The 17242-nt window shown below is 46.4% G+C and overlaps 1 protein-coding gene across 6 annotated transcripts in view; it reads right to left on the bottom strand.

Moving 5' to 3' along the window:
* TEP1 (telomerase associated protein 1) overlaps window positions 1–17242 on the bottom strand; it is a 1162857-nt gene that overhangs the window by 42672 nt on the left and 1102943 nt on the right. For all 6 annotated transcript variants that reach the window (XM_078652640.1, XM_078652638.1, XM_078652642.1 and 3 more), the window contains 2 exons: window positions 1945–2069; window positions 1406–1510 (listed from right to left, as the gene is read on the bottom strand). In XM_078652640.1, the coding sequence (XP_078508766.1) occupies window positions 1406–1510; window positions 1945–2069 (230 nt within the window). The remainder of the gene's footprint in view (window positions 1–1405; window positions 1511–1944; window positions 2070–17242) is intronic.

The following is a 17242-nucleotide window of genomic DNA, read 5'->3' as shown; positions in this document are numbered from 1 at the left end:
ATTAATATCAAAACAACCTTAAAATTGCAACATTTAAAATTTGTCAATGATCAGCTTCTACCAGCTAACTGGGCTTTTAGTCGACTTTGCATACAGTCTGTGTGTACCTTTGGGGATCCTTAGGCAACAGGTAAAGGGCAGCTTTCTCCTGTATTTTATTCTAGCTCCACTTGCACTAATCGTTTTCTTACCTTTGCCAAGAATTTTACTCCCGGGCAGGCCAGTATTATGGAGGACCCCCCCAGCCAGCTTATCACTGCCTGTCTGCAAGTACGAATTGCAGTGCAGACACACAAATAGGGAGAACAACCACTAAATTAGGTGCAGGAAACAGGAATAGACAAGACATTGAATCGTAAACAAGGGGCAGACCCAAAGCCCTCTCTAGGCATATGCTAGAGTATTGGAAACAATGCATCGGTCGGTACTGTGACCGCAAATTAAGGATCCAGGAACTGCTTACAGGGTAAAGAGCTCAAGTAGGCTTTGATAAAGCTCACACCACAGGCTGAACAGGAACTGAGAGTTGGCAAGCACACATTTACTGTATGTAAATATATGTGATGATTTGGTGCAGGATTGCCAGGACAGGAGCCTTAAAGCCTGCACAGACCTGTAAACTTCTCAGCAGAAGGAATTAAAAACATACTGCAGGAACAGTTATGTGGAACAACCCCTTAAATGTCTAGGGAGAGAAAACAGGGAAGCCATCTTCAAGGTTATTTTCTGTTGAACAGGAATGCTTGAGAGTCATGTCTAAAATTCTCCCAAAGGAGTTTTGGAAATTATACATTTATTTTAATTTTTAGATTAGAAATTGTGATACAAGTAGGAATGTAACGTGCATCTCAGACGAGAGCTTGTGCAACACAGTGTAGCAAGGCCTATTGTGCAAGATACTGATGTATGACCCAATATCCTTCTGCAGGACTATCAAGTGCAGAATACCAACTGCCCTATATTGTCAAGGTACATATGCATATATAGGTACGTGCAGCTTTACTAGGGTTAACTCCACAGTACAGATATAGTATCAAGGTACATAAATAGGAAGTTAAGAATAGTAAACCTGTACTTGCCAAAATGTACTTACTTTGAAATTTTAGTGATAAACAATATTCTGCACCTGATATTCTTGCAGGACGATAATAAAATATTAACATTTTAGTACTACACCCAGGATGCTGACAGGAGGATTTGGCACAGAATTTGTGGTTTAAAGCCTTAAAAAAAATTATAATCTTCTTATCAATATTAAACATATGATGGAATAAAAATGAATAAGTGCTACCTTATTCAAACTGCACCTTTCCAATCCCCAGACAGCTACAATTGGAAGTTTTCACACAACTGTAACACCTATGAAGCAGTTTGATCACAGAAAGTAGGCAATTTGATGCTGTACCTGTTTAAGTTTTGGGTGGGTCCAGACCTTGACATTACGATCCAGGGATGCGGTGAGGATCATATTGTTCAATATGTGCAGAGCGGTTACGGAGCTGCTATGGATCTGAGGAGAAAAAAATTGTTAATGGTCCATGAGGTAGGAGCTTTACTACATTCTGTTGGGAGGCGGGGTGCAAAGGTAGCAGTCCGAGCCTGTCCCATATGAGGTATAAATAGTTCATACAGGCGTGTTTTCTTTGCAAACTACTTTTACTGTATAAGTGACACCTCCATTGATCCAAGTAGGAAAATTACACCAGCTGATGCAGAGAAGTGGATTCTCTGATCTTTCGAGTGAAACCTCAATCAAAGGAAGAATTCAGTTTGCGCAAACTCTGGAGAAAGCCTAGTCAAAGTCGAAATATAATGCTAGGCTGGTGCGAGAAGGGTATGTGAACATAGAGCTGGCATTTGACATTTAGAGACACGAGTCATGCACAACTAAATTTTGATCAGTAAATTTGAGTCAAGCTATAGACAGCGTCAAGATTGTATTACCTGTTTCCCATCCCAAGAGACAACCTCCCAGGTCTCTGGATCATCATGATCATCCTCGGATGCAGGCATCTTCTTTTGGGACTTGGAACCCTCCATCAAGAGACGTCCCGTAGCATCGGCGAACCCTAGAGCAATATAGAAAGAGGTAAAGATAGTAAGAAATTACAGAGGATTAGGAGTAAATATCCAGTATTTAAAGTGGGGGGAAAAATTAAATCCTTGCTGGGTTGTTAATGAAAGACCAAACAACAAAATATCCAAATGTTTGTCTTGCAGAGGATTGGTGTGTTGGACACCACATAAGGCAACACATTTCTCCCAGTGTAGATGGACTTTGTGGAAAGGCGTCTGGCTGCAAGAATTACATCAACCACCTCGGTCCACAAGTCTAAAGTATTTAACTGCTGCTGCTCAGTCTACATGCATGAAGGTGTAGGTTATGGAGATTCAGGTGCAGGAATCTGCCCTGTATGTCACAGGATGTCCTCCCGAAGTGGTAGCTTTGGTTAACATACTCTACTAGTGGCATGGGTATGCCCAGACATGGGTCCCATGCTCACTGCGTCACTGAAACCAAGCTGTACCCAGCGAATGAGCCCATAACTAAGGTAAAATTGGTCTTGGGTTGCTTGTGTTGCGGTTCAGGGAGGATGTGGCAGTTCGGGCAGGACTCTTTCCATGAGAAGAGTCATGACTGATTTGCATATGGCTGGGTCCAAACTGGGGTGGCATGGTGGGCAAAAGAATGATGGATATCATCCACATCTCTTGACTGGGGGTGAGTGTTTGAAATGTTTCAGCACTCTGCTCATAATCGTGCAGTGTTTGCTATGTTTGCTCTGAGTGGCCAAGGGTATGCCCAAACGTGGGTCCCTTGCTCGCTGTGCCACTGGATTCAAGCTAGCCTGGCTGATATGGGTTGATACCCCAAAACCAGCACCAGGAAGCTTGTTTCCATGTCAGGGAGGACCTGGCCTGGCAGTTCGGGATGGACTGTTCCCACGAGGAGCAGGGTCAAGACTGATTTGCATATGGCTGGATCCAAACTGGCATGGCATGGTGAGCAAAAGAATGATGTATTTAACCCAGATCTCTTGACTGGGGATGAGTGTTTGAAAAGTTTCAACACTCCATCCAGCATCATGTCTCTGAGGACCTGCACCAGACTCCCTTGGAAGGATTGCAGGAAGACTTTTAGAGCTAAATACATCGACTTATTCACCAGAAGACTGATGTGCAGCTGGCTCACTGCCAGAGAGCAAGACCTCTGCTATACACTTGTGACCCCCTCCAAAAACAACAATGGTGTATCTGTCACAAGTGTGAATTATGATTGAGGAAGGGAATGTGGCCTGTCGCAGTTAAGGTTATCACTAGCTTGTTATCTTGCAAGCTTTGTAAGGAGGTGGTTGACTTCCTTTATCAAGATTGAAGAATGACCCTCAGACAATACCTTTAATGTGGGGTCAAGATGAGCAGACAACTGTCTGATGTGATGGATTGCCATCTAGGGAGGAAATGCCATATTCTGCCTTCTATTTCCTGTGCTTGGCTCTTGCCATGTGCCTTTTAGGGCACACTAGAGTGGTCTGGCAACTACTGCAGCAGAGGAGGAGTCTGAGAATGAATGCCTCTTCTGTTTAGAGCGGCCTAGGTCACTGCTATCTCCTCTGCCCCAAAACAGCTGGGTCTGCTGCTGCTGCACAGGCCGGCATCGGTGGTAAGCTAGCCCCTTGGACTAACACCTACATTCTCTGTACTGTTGGTGAACAGCTAGGCTTGAGCCAGTAGCTGCAAAGATCATGTTGTTGCATGAATGACTTTAAATCATTCTTGCGCTGAATCAACAATCTTTCCAAACAACTTGGACCCATAGAAGGGCATGTCCTTTAAGAATTCAAGCACGTCTCCTACAAACGCTAAGCACAGGGCCAGTAACTGTACCTATGCAGTCAGTAGTGTCCAGGCCAGAATGCTAAATATACCTGCCCATGTCCTGGCCATCTTGTATTGTTTGGCTAACAAGGCCCATGAAGTCCTTCCGGATGGCCGGGAAGATCTTTCTGACCGTGTCTCACAAAGCATGGCTATACCTACCCAAAAGGTAGACTGTGTTGAGGGGCCTAAAGTCTAAACTAGCTGAAAAACATTTCCTTTCCAAACGCATCAATACGTTTTGACTCTCTATGTGGAGGATTGGTTAGAAAGTAATTTGGGTTCATCTTACTTGTTGATGCCTGCTAGGCTTTCCAGAAAAGGATGTAGAACACCTGGATCATCAAAGGCTTAACTATTTTGCCTACCGGCAGGTTAAATACGTGGAGAGCCAGAGCAAGGATAAGCCTTTGTTGACATCAGGTTGTTAGTAAGGGCTTCATTGAAAGGTAATAATGGCTCAGATGAAGTTGGTCTAGTTAGTAAAGTCACCTTTGTTTCAATAGTGGGCAATTGTAAGTCTAGGACCTCACCCGCGCTTTGTACCGCTATGGTAAAGAGACACTTTTCTTCTATTAGTTGTCCACGTACAAGACCATCTCCATTCTCAGGGGAGGTGTCTATCCCACTGGTATGAGGTCCAGGGTCAGAGACCAGTGTTGGAATTGAATCTTATGCTGATAACAGCATGGAAGGGAACGATGTGGACCCTGGTTCCAGTGTGGAAGTTTGAACTAGAGTTAGTACGGGCCCTCAAAGGGATCCAATAGGGACAGTCTCCATCAGGAGCTGACCCACAGTGGGTATCCAACTGATGGTCCCTGCAGCTCGGTGGGGACTGAAGGCCAGAGGGAGATGATAATTTGCAGCATGGCTTTTTTGAAAGCCACAATGTGCTGCACGGTTGATGACGCAGGGTGCGCAGGGATAGATTGTGAGACCTGCCTGAATTAATTGTAAGACCAGGTCAGATTCGAGTGACACCAGAGTTGTAAGATCTTCAGCTTGAAGCCCTTGCACCATCTCAACAGACTTCAAATGGTGCGATGGAGTAGAGTCCTGCTTGGCTTTTTGCACTTATTGAATGCCTCTGAATTTGTTTTACAGGAACTGCTTTGTGACTAAGATCACGAGTGGCTCCATGGCTCAGCGATGAATGTGTGCTTCGAACATGACCTCTTTTTATGTTCAGCAATGAAGGGCTTCACTTCCTGTTCAAGATACCCTTTGGGTGCATTATGACACACTTATCGTATGTGTTTTAGTCAGAACTGGAACCCAAGCATCACAAACAAATGACAGGCAGGTCTGTGAGCGACTTTGCTTCCTGCAGTCGTGGCACCATTTGAATCCTGTCATTTTTGGAGGGGACATTATCCCTAGCTCACAGTCACTGAAAGATTTTGAAATTATCCAAAGACAACAGAGTTGGGAGTGGAGCTCCGGATCGTCAGAGGGTGTAAAAAGAAAAGAACCAATGTCAGCATGCAGGGTAGGCACTTATATGTAGCTTTACTCCTTCACTTTTGGGGCAGTATTTAGTCACCGTTGAGCCACATTGTGCCACCTACTGGTGTATTGCTAGACTTTTTTCCAGATCCTATCTGGCACCTGAGAGTATTCTAAAGGTGATGCATCTGTGGTTAGACGCACCCATCAAAATCCCTGTATTTGCACAACACAGATCTCAGCCATCGGGCGGAGATCTCTCTATGGTAAAGTATATGGAAAAGTAAAACGTTTATTAAAATTGAATAAAATGAGTGAAAATATGTATGTTAAATATTAATATAAGTTAATGCTTTATATATTAATGTTAAATGTAGAACACAATACAAAAGTCTTTAGCCCTATTAACTTAATTTAGAATGAAATATTTTATTAAAAGTATTAAGTTAAATTAACATTTATTTTAGATATATTAAAACAATCCCACCTAAAGTAAATGTTTATAATTATGTATTAAAAAATACAAACAAAAGGTTAAGTATAGAATTGATTTAAAATGTCATTATTTTAAAAAAACATTAGTTACATTCATTTTTAATTAAAAAAAGCTTATTAAATTTGTTTCACCATGATTTTTTTTTTACCTAAGTTTACATTTTTTAATAATAAATAATGTTATAAATGAATACATCTATTGAATTTCAATTTATTTCCTATGGGGTTCGATTTTAAGGCAATGCATCATTATTCTCCTTGTTAGGGCGTTGCAGTATTAGGGGTTGGCTATGCAAGATGCTGGATTTACTACTGCTCCTCTTGGCAGTAATAACTTACAATCGTAAATTTGTTCCAGAGAAATGCAAGCCTAGTCTTTTGAGTAACATAACACCTGTAAATAATGAATAGCCAAAAGTACAACATTTATTCAGAAAAATAAAAGTAAAATGTACACGTGTAACTTACAAGTGTAAGAATAGACCCGGCAGAACCTAGGGTTAGATCTTAGTGCTGCTACATGCCTTTCCTGGAGTTTACAGATTAAGCGGTTTCATATGCTCCAGGTACCTTTGAAGAGGGAGTGGAAACAACGAACTGTTTTAAAACTGCCTGACATACTATCGTCACCTTGCTAAGAAGACACCAGCCGGAAAAGCCAATGAGCCCCTTTTTTCTTGCTTCATTTGACCTTCATTCAATGCCTGACTTTTTGTTTGTTCAGGGGTAGCATAATCCAATTGTTTGTACAATACAATTAACTTTGCTATGATGCCTTTGGATACTGCTGACACAAGTACCTGGGGAGCATGTGCAACAAAGAACTGTTTACATATTATAATTTTATTCGGCTACATTTAATACATGCATTCTGCTCACATCCGTGTGTTAATGTTATTTCTACTGCGTTCGTTCAATTTTGAAAAAATGAAGGTAACGATCTAATAATTCACATCAGCAGGTCATACTACCTTTGGATCCAAAGTACAGTATATTGGGGGCACTAGAGGGTGTAGCAGCAAGATGGCTGTACACTAGCGAAGCTCTGCTGGGCAGGCCACCGATCCGCCTTTTGTCAGCTCAAGGAAGCCTCATCGCATATTGAGTAGGAGCTGCATGGCAACTTTATAATGTGCTAAAATTAATTCGAGATAAATCGGAGGCATTGTGGTGCCTCCGGCACTGTGATTACTGGCATTGGCTCAGGTGGCTTGACAGGAGTGGGTGGGGAGCCAGCAGGTGGAGGCTTAGGCTGCCACCTAAGCCTCACTGTGGCCTAGGTGGCAGATCCACCCCAGATCAGTCTCCACAGGCGTCGGCCGGAGAGCAAAGCCTTCCCCATGGACCTGCGGTGCCACTCTGGCTTGCAGGCCTTGGCGCAGTGGCAAAGGACTTACCAAGGCTGCATAGGAGGAGGGCTGCGGCCTGGGACTGCTGTGAAAATCATCGTGGACTAGCTGGTCCCTCACCCAAAGTAGGGCCCTGCTGCCAAGACGTCAAGAATGTAGAGCTGCTAGGACATGGAATTCTGTACTACACGCTTCGTAGGGGCCGCGAGAGACAGCACGAGGAGCGGTACACAACTACAAGTTTGCCCACAGTGAAACAAAGCTGTAAACCCCAAAACAGGCTTTGTAACAGGCACAATGCGCAGAGCTCTTGGTTGGGGATCAGACTGGCGGCCCATGAATTGAACATATGTCAACTGCGCTATATCTATGGATGAGGAGCAGTGGTAGACAGTGTCTGGCCTTGGAGTGAGGCAGGACTGTCCACAATGTTACACTCCACACAAACTACCCTGCCTGGCGAGTACAGGTCGACACAGTAATTGGGGATAAGGCATACAAGCAGCTGGCGGGTACTACCCAGGGATTGGGCAGCAGCCCCAACACAAAAGGTCTGAAGTCCGCTAAGGCTTTTAAGAAGCCCTGGGAAGACTGGAGTACTTGTGAGTGCAGCACCCAGTCCTCTGGTAGAACAGCAGTTGATCGTGGGAAAAATGATGGCAAGCAATAAAAGTTACCAGCTGAACCCAGCCATACGACCCTCAGGCTGCGCTTGAAGATGCGACTGAAGAGAAACAAGGTTTGCCCCCTGACAAACACTAAGACTTCAATCACCTACTAATTAACATGATGCACTGCTTAGAGTAGATTGATTCCAAAATAAACACTCTTGCGGATCGATTAGACAAAATTAGAGAGAGAGTAGACACACATGAAGACTGCATCAAACAGCTATAGCATCACACATACAATACTGAAGACATGATGAAAGGACATAACAGAAATTAAAAAAAGCCAAGAATAAAGACCTCGGAGCTCAATTAAGTAATAATTTGCAAATGGTGGGCGTCACAGAAACATCCAACAATCGCAGCATGGAGGAGTAGATTGAAAAAATGCTGAAATATCTTTTTGGAGACAAGTCATTTACTACAATTTTCTCACATGGGAGGTCCCATCTCATAGATCCCTGGACCTGCAGCCCCTGCCTGGGTCTCTAGCTAACCCGATCACAGCATGCCTGTTAACATTTAAAGACTGAGGTGCGGTGCTCAGGTTGTCTAGGGAACAGAGAGAGACATCCACTTTGACAGCAATTTCATAGTCATATATCCAGATTTTACAACTGCTATGCAGACGGCATGTAGAGAATTCCTCCCAGTCAACCGGACTTTGCAGAAAACAGGCATACTATACAGACTACTATAGCATGACCAGTGCTTTAAATGGACTGCTACTAACAGGTACTTAGTACCGGCACTTCCTATTTTTATCACTCTGAGTACCGGCACTTCTCTTTTTTTTGATTTCTGTAATTTTTTATTGTAGAAAAAATATATATTTACATGGAGCATAACATATACATGGGTGGGGGAAGAGGAAGAGGAAAGAGAAAGAAGAAAAAAGAAAAAGAAAAACGCCCGCAGGGGGGGGGGGCAGGGAGGGGCGGTGGTGGGGGGGGACTGGTTCGTTTCCAGCTTCCAGTCTTATTGGAGTAAGTCCGATTTCCAGTCGTTCGCGGCTTTATCGTTTAGTCCTCCGTCCCCATGTTGCATCGATTGCCATACTCGGTCCCACACCCCTGCCGCATGCGGAAGAGATAGAGAGAGGAGAGAGAAAAAGGAGCAGTGCGGGTTTCTGGTGTGTGCACAATCCGGAGGTCTGCTGCTCGGCTGTTGCTAGTTGGTGTCTGGCAGTGCTACCTATGGTGGTTTGTGCGACGAGAGGTAATTGTCTAGGGATTCCCACATACTTGACTGCCTGTGCGTTTTGGGTGAATGTGTCGCTGTGATGGTGTCCGCCCCTCGTAGGAAAGTGACCCAGTTGAGCCATGCTTTAGGCGTGGCTTTCCCTGTGTCTTTCCAGTTGTACAGAACTGTTTTGACTGCTGCTGTCAGCAGAAGATCGATGAGGTCGCGGTCTTCTTTGTTTGTTATTGAGGGGGATGTGAAACCCAGTGCCAGGTTGTGGAAGTCTAGTTGCATGGTGTCCCCTGTGATCTCGTTTATTAGTGTTTCTATTGTGTTCCAGAAAATTCTGACTTTGGAGCAGTGGAAGAGTAGGTGCGCAAGGTCTCCCTTTTCTTTGTTGCAATTCCAGCAGGAATCACTGTCGCGGATACCCATGAATGACAAGCGGGCGGGGGTCCAGTATGCCTTATGTATGAGCCAGAATTTAGTCTGGTTTAAAGTTGCAGTAACCTTTTTCCTGGATGTGGAACTCCATAGCTCAGCCCTCTCCTTCTCACTCAGCGCTCTACCCACTAGTGTGCCCCAGTAGGTGTTGACTTTATCGTTAAGTTTGGTGGATTTTGGGCATAGGGCCCTGTAGAGGTATGCGACTTGGTGTCCTAGTTTTTTGAAGTTAGTAGCATATTGTATGAGAGATGGTGTTAGTCCGTTCAGGTTTGCCTTCCTTATTGCTACCTTAATCTTCAGGAAGTTGTACAATTCTATGCTCTCTAGGTCGTGTTCTTCCTTGAGTGTGTCAAAGGTTACGTTTGTGCCTTGTTTCAGTAGGTCACTGGCCGTTGTGATGCCATGCTTGTACCATGAGTGCATGTTCAGAGTCTTATCCCTGTATTTTATTGTGGGATTGTGCCATATGGATTCCAACTGGGTTTTCTTTATGCTTGTCCCCATTAGTTTGTCAATACTTAGGAGAGCTGTCTTTGTGCTGCTTAGGATGGGGTTTTCTTTGATTGCTGGGTGTCGAGTAGCTGTAAGTAGGGCGATAGGGTTCATTCATTTCAGTAGTCCTCGCTCCAGTGTTAGCCACGCCGGTGTATATTCTGGGCTCGGGGTGAGCCAGTATAGTCCCTGTCTTGCTATGCACGCTTTTTGGAATGTTCTGAAGTTCGTTATATTCAGGCCGCCTAGGTCTTTTGTCAGTCTGAGCTTTTTTAGGCTTATTCTGGGCTTTTTCCCCCTCCACAGAAAGGTATTCAGCATTTTGTCTAGTCTCTTGTGGAAGTCTTCTGTATTTATCAATGGTAGCATGTTCAGCATGTAATTCACCATTGGTGTGAGCATCATTTTAATCGTTTCCACTCTCCCCCACCACGTAGTGAATTTGGGGGACCAGCCCGCCACTCTTTCCTTTATTTTGTGTAGTATGGCTTGTTCATTGTGTTCTAGTGTAGATCTACGGTCTCTCTCGAAGAGGAGGCCTAGGTATTTGATGGGTTTCTGTTGCCATGTCAAGCCGGACGAGCCTAGAACCGTCTTAGTGGTGTGAACGTTCAGAGGCTTGCACTCGGATTTGTCCCTGTTTAATTTATATCTCGAGACCTGGGCATATTGTTCTATCGTTCCCATCAGTGCCTTGATTGATTTTTCTGGGTCCTCAGTGATTATTAGCACATCGTCTGCGTATGCCGCTAGCTTGAAAGTTTCTCCCTCTACTGGTATCCCCGCTATGTCTGTATTGGCTCTGATCATGTTTAGGAGAGGTTCTATCGCTAGCAGGAACAGGGCTAGCGAGAGTGGGCACCCTTGTCTGGTCCCCCGACCGAGATGGAGTAGTTGTGATGTCCCCCCGTTTACTACAACTCGTGCTTGGGGTCATTGTAGAGGGCCAGCACCATCTTCCTATAGTTGGGTCCAAACCCGAATTCCAGCATGCACTGGTCCAGGAAGGGCCAGGACACTCTGTCAAATGCTTTCTCAGCGTCTAGGGCTATCATGACCGCTGCGTTGCTGCTCTTGGAGGAGTGATTTATTATGTGGCATAGCAGCCTTGTGTTGTTATGGGACATTCTGTTCCTAAGGTATCCTACTTGTGAACAGTGTATGAGCTTGGGTAGGTAAGCGTTGAGTCTGGTTGCTAGTATCTTGGTGTATATTTTGCAGTCTACGTTAATAAGTGAGATTGGTCTGAAGTTCTTTGCTTCGTTTGTGTCTTTACCTTCCTTCGGTATTACTATTATGTTGACTTCCGCCATGGACGGTGTCATGCGTCCTTGCTGGACACACTTCGTGAAGACCTCCTTCATTGTGGGTCTGAGAATGTGTAGGTACTGCTTGTAGAAGCCGGCGTGAAGCCGTCTGGTCCTGGTGCCTTGTTATCTTTGAGACTCGCTGTGGCTCTCTCTATTTCTTCCTCTGTTATGTTTAGGTCAAGGATGTCTCGTTCCTTGTCTGATAGCGTTGGTGTGGATATGCGTGCTAGGAGTTCTTTGCCCCCATCCTCCCGTAGGGTTTCATCCCTAGTGTAGAGTTTCTCGTAGAAGTCTCTGAAGACCTCCAGGATCTCCTTGTTTGCAGTCTGGGATTTATTATTCCTGTCTTTGATGGCCTCTATCGAATGTTGTTTCTGTTTCCCCTTGAGGTAGGATGCTAGATTTTTCCCTGCTTTGTTTGCTGTGCACAGGTTGATAGCTTTGTATTTATTTATCCAAGTGCCTGCCCATTCACTCAGGATTTTGTTTAGTTCGTATTTGCGTTCAGTTAGGTTTGTGAGGGTGTTCCTATCTTCAAGGTTAGCTATGTGACCGTTCTCTAGGTTTTTGATCTCTTTTTCCAGTTCGGCAATTTTTTTGTTCCAGTCTTTGTTAAGCCTCCCTTTGATGCCCATGACTGTCCCTCTGATGGTGGCCTTTAAGGCATCCCCATAGTAGGTCTCTGTCTATCTCTGGGGTGTCATTAATCGCCAGGTACTCTTTTATCGCTGTTTCAATCTCCGCCCTAGTTGATGTGTCAGTAAGCAGATTGTCGTCAAGACGCCATCTGCGAGTTGGTTTCTCATTGTGTTTCCCTGATAGGGTTAGGCTTATGTGCGAGTGATCTGAGATGCTCCGGGGGCCGATTTCCGTGTGGTCTATGAGATGGGTGTGTGTGTCTGATATAAGGATGTGGTCTATTCTACTGTAGGAGTTGTGTGGGTTCGAGTAGAAAGTGTACTCTCTGGCGTCCGGGTTTTGGAGGCGCCACGGGTCCTTGAGGTTGAGTTTGGAGCAGAGGTTTTTCAGGATGTTGCCCTTGTGTGACGCATGTCTCTGTCTGTGCGGGTGTTTGTCAATGGCTGGGTCTAGGACCTGGTTCATGTCTCCTGCGACCACCAGGAGCTCGCCTAGTGGAAGGGTGTGTAGTTGTGCTCCTACCCTGTCCCAGAAGGCCCAGTTGTCGGTGTTGGGGCTGTAGATATTGGCCACGTGTATAGTTACTCCGGCTCTCCTTAGGCTGGTCACTAGAATTCTGCCCTCTGTGTCTGCCTGCGTGTTCACCAGTGTTAGCTTTGACTTCTTGCTTGTGAAAGTCACCACCCCGTTCTTTTTGTTCTGTGCTGCCGACCCCCATACTTCGCCTATCCAGCTAGTCTTGAGGCGCTCTATGTCGTCTGATTCTAATCTTGTCTCCTGCAGTACATAGATGTCACTTTTGAGTTTCCTCAGGTGTTCTAGTACTTTCCTTCTTTTCACCGGGCTGTTGAGACCTTTGACGTTTAGGGATACTATCTTGATATCAGTTGAGAGGTTGGTATGCTTGTTGTGTGTCATTTGTGGCGAAGTGCATTTGGCGATCGTTATGGCCTTGATATCCGTGGATCCCTGTAGCTTCCTCTCCCTAGTCCTTGGCTAGCTTGTGCGTTGTTGTGCTTATACCTGTGCTTGCTGCTCCTAGTTGAAAGTGTGGAAAATTGAAAGATAGAGTAGAAGAGATAGAAAAGAAGGGTGACCCCATGTGTGTGCTCCCCGACCCCCCCTACCCTCCCTTTAACCACCTCCCCTCCCTCCCCCCCTTACTTGCTGAGTGGGAGTGCGACGACAAAGTTCCTTTGCTCCGCATCCTCCCTGAGGTAGAGTTTGTGCGTTGTCCATGGTAGAGTTCTGAATAAAAAGCGTGAGAAAAAGTACAGTCATTCTTGTTTGCTTGGTTGTTCCCGATCTGGTATGGTCTTTCTCAATATTGAGGTAGATTCTTACGGGCATGTAAACGTGGCTATTTGGCGGCCGGCTGCTCTCTTTGTGACAAAAGGCGAAGATTCTGCTGTGCTGTTCACCTGGTGTTCCCTCGTCCGTGTGGGCGATTGTCACTTGGGAGAGTTTGCTCGCGTGAGGTAGCTGTGTTGTCCTGTTGTTCCGGGTGGTCTTTACTCCAATTGGGCGGCCTCATCTGGTGAGGCGCATCTCTTGGCAGCGCCTGGGGGTTTTGTATCCATCTCTTCTGTCGGTGGCTTTTGCATGTAGCGTCTCAGATCTTCGGGGTTCTCAGATATCATTGTTCTCAGTTTGTCTGTGATCTTGAAACGGTCCGGGCCTACGAAGCTGAAACTGATGTCTCTTTTGTGCAGTGCCTCCCTGAGAGCTAGGAAGCCTTTCCTGGTCTCGACCGTTGGTTTGAGCAGTCCTGGGTCAGTACGATCTTGCTGCTCGCCCATGTGAGGTTTGGATTCTTCCTGGCAAATGCGAAAATGGCATCAGTGTGGGTTGTTCGGAGTGGGTTGCATATTATAGGTCTGGGACCCTTTCCCGTTGCTAGTTTCCCTGCTGGCACTCTAAATGCCTTTTGCACTTCGAACCTCCTGTCAAAATTGATGCCTGTGAGCTTGGGGATCATGTCTTCGAGCATGTTTGCACATGAACCCGCTTTATCCCCCGCTCCTTCCGGCACCCCTAGGATCCACACGTTGCCTCTTCTGGCTCTGTCGTCCTGTTTCGCTAGCTGTCTTCATATGGCTTTCGTGGCTTTTTGGCATTCTGCTATTACTTTGGAGTTCTCTGCAGTTACATCCTCCACGGAGCTTATGCGGCCTTCTGCTGCTTCCATTCTAATGTTGGTGCTATGCAGGTCGGCCCTAATTGCTGCCAGTTCTAGTTGCATGTTGTCTATCCTTAGTTTTGTTTCCTTAGCCACTGCATTTCCTTCATTAATCTTTCTGAGGATAGTCTCTAGGGTTGCCGTTTCGCTTTTTATCTTCAGCGGGGAGTCGGGGGTTTCTTTTTTGGCCTTTTTCGGGTCTCCTGCTGTTTTGCCTTCGTTGTTTGCCATTGTTCTGATGCCTCTTCTCGATAGAATGCTGCCCAGGCGCCCCTCTTTTTGAGCGGAAATTGGGTTGCCTGTTGGGATTGCCTTTGGGGGCTGGGCCGTTGCGTAGGTTCTGTACCTACTTGGTTCTCTAATGTGCCTTGTTCGTGTCTTGGCTTTGGGTCCTGCCAGCGTGTGCTTTGTTTCGTTCGCAGCCTGGACCGGCTGCTTTTATTGAGTGGCTGGTTTATTTATGGCTTATTTGGGAGGTGTCGATTGAGGCTCTGCCTTGCTTGGTTCTGGGCTCTTTGCTCTTTTGGCTTGTTGTCAGTGGTGCCGGTTGTGGCACTGGTTCGTTCGGCCCTTTTGCTCTTCGGGCTTGGTCTACGGGCGGGCCAGGGCGAGGTTCAAGACGCAAGTGCGTGCTCCTGTCCTGGCGTCCCCCCCCCCCTGAGTTCCTGCTCGCCTTGGCCGTCAGGCGCGCTTCAACACGCACCCCCGCGTGTGTGTCTCTAGTCCTTGCTTGCCCCCCTTCCCCAGGCTCTCTAGGGCTTGTTTTACTCCTCCGGTCGGACCTCTTTTTAGCGTGTCTGTGAGGTGGTCGCTCTCCGCTTTCCCACTTCCCCCTCTCACACTTTTGCGTCAAGCTTGTTGTGCAAGGCTGGGCTGCCGAGAGTGAAAACGGTGCGGAGAGTTTCCCTCAGCGCTTCCTTTTCCTCTTGGGCGTTCACCGCTTCCGGCGCTTGTTGTTTACTTGCTGCTCGGCTTCCGGTGATGGCGGCCACACAGCGTGTCTGTGAGGCGTCAAGCTTGTCGTGCGAGCGCTGGGCAGCCGAGAGTGAAATCGGTGCAGAGAGTTTCCCTCAGCGCTTCCTTTTCCTCTTGGGCGTTCACCACTTCCGGCGCTTGTTGTTTACTTGCTGCTCGGCTTCCGGTGATGGTGGCGCCCATGCGTGAGGTTAGTTTCGCTTTCGCCAGACCTTTGTTCCGATGGTGTCCTTAAGCGGTGGGATAGAACCCGCCCGCTCGGAGCCCACACGCTTCCTAGCGACCCTCTCTGCGAGCCTCCTGGTGGGTCCTCCGCTCTTCCGCCTACCTCGATGCTCCTCCGTTCTCCTTCGCTCCCCTCCGCTCTGCCTCTCCCGTCTCCCGCTCTCGCACTAGCCGGCTGATGCGCTTGGGAGTCCGCTGGGGGTGGTGGGTGTCGGTGCCTGGCTCGCCTCCTCTCCCTCTCTCTGCCTCGCTCGGTTCGGTGTCCGTAGTGGGTTTTCTTTTCCTTACTCACTGGGCGCCATTTTGTCGTCCTCTCAGTTACTGGGTCCCGGGACCTTCGAGGTCAGATATCACGGTTTGCACTGTTCCTGTCATGCGATTCTCCGTTCCCCTTGTAGCCTCTCTTCCCATGCGTGAAACTTGCTCTTATAATCAGAACAAACTTGTTTGGCGGGTAGTTATGGCCGTAGTTGGCCTCAAGGGTGCGGAGCGAGTGGACTCAGACGACCATCCACATTGCCGTTCAATGCCGAGGAGAGTACCGGGTCTCATTAAAGAATAGGCGCATTGGCTGCTAGAGCTGGTAACCTGTCTCTGACAGTCAAAACACTTCTGAACTATTAATCGTGGGCTCCTTTGCATGATATCGGGGTGTTACCATCATGCTGAGATGTAAGGAATCGAGGCAGCCTGGTGACCTTGCAATTAAGAAAGCTATGGGAGGGGAGGAAGTTAAAATGGCTTTGATCCCACCCGATTCTGTTGTGCAAGTGTCTGCTTATGTGTGTCTGTTACCTGTGCGTGCTTGAGTGTGAGAGAAAAGAGGGAGGCAATCGAGACACTATTGGGGAAAATTAAAGGAAACGTGTGGTATGCTTTGTCTATGTACATCTGTTTGTTTCTTTCTGTGTGTGTCTGCATGCTCGAGAATATATAGCATTGTGCCAAGTAACAGCAAATAACCGTATTCAAGCTGCAAATATTACAAAACAAGGAATTGTTAAAATATCACTGCGTTTGTCTTTAGTTTTGTGTACCGATTTAACCTAATGTGTTCATGGAGACCATTTCTCATGTGTTTTGGCATGTGCTACAACTAGTATAGAAGTCAATAAGTATGTCATGTCCTGCCTTTGGCCACGCACCTAGCCCCGCCCACGCGACACATTTAAATGAGTACCTACACTATTTTTTTCCCCATTTAAAGCACTGAGCATGACAAATTATAGATCTTAATAAATGGAGAACTGCATTTATTTTCTAATCTCTCCTAGGCCAGCAAATATATCTGCCAAAAACTATGGTGTCACCTACAGCAGAGCCCCTGTATAACAATGCAAACACAGTAAATGACAGCGACTGAAAGCTGAACTCTGTAAACCACCAATTGGGCCCCAGAAAATCTCTAGTGCAATCTTGATCCTTGTAGCACACATCTACAGCTGTCCCAATGCAACAGATAATAAAATGGACCACTCCATACCCAGCTTCATATATTCAAGAGAGGCCCGCAATCCAAACTGCAAACAGAAATTTACGCCTGGCCACCAGTCCCACATATGGACTGGGTGTAAGCTGGTCTCTGTCCCCCCTCCGTAAACAGGTAAGTCCCACCTTTGTTAGGTTGAAGAGGAATATCCCAAGTACAGGATGGTATGCAAAATGCATGGAAAATGTTTGCTTTTGTAGGGCGTTTTAATTTCTGCTATTTACTGTTGCATTAATCTAAGTGTAAAGTTGTGGTCGACAGGGTAAGTTGGGGTGGCCGGAGTGGGTGGGATAAAGGAGAAGTGCAAGGCACAAGAAAACGAAAGGCACACTGTGGGGCGTCGAGATCTTGTCACTGGCAACTACAGACTGATGTGTCAGATACATGCATGCAACATCCTACTATATACACACACTGCAGAGCCTATGGGATACAAGCCACATCAAGGCAATATTAAGATATTA

The sequence above is a fragment of the Lissotriton helveticus genome, chromosome 7 (assembly GCF_964261635.1).
Source record: "Lissotriton helveticus chromosome 7, aLisHel1.1, whole genome shotgun sequence".
NCBI lineage: Eukaryota > Metazoa > Chordata > Amphibia > Caudata > Salamandridae > Lissotriton > Lissotriton helveticus.
Note: the sequence above shows the minus strand (reverse complement) of the source record. Positions and strands in the feature narration are given on the sequence as shown.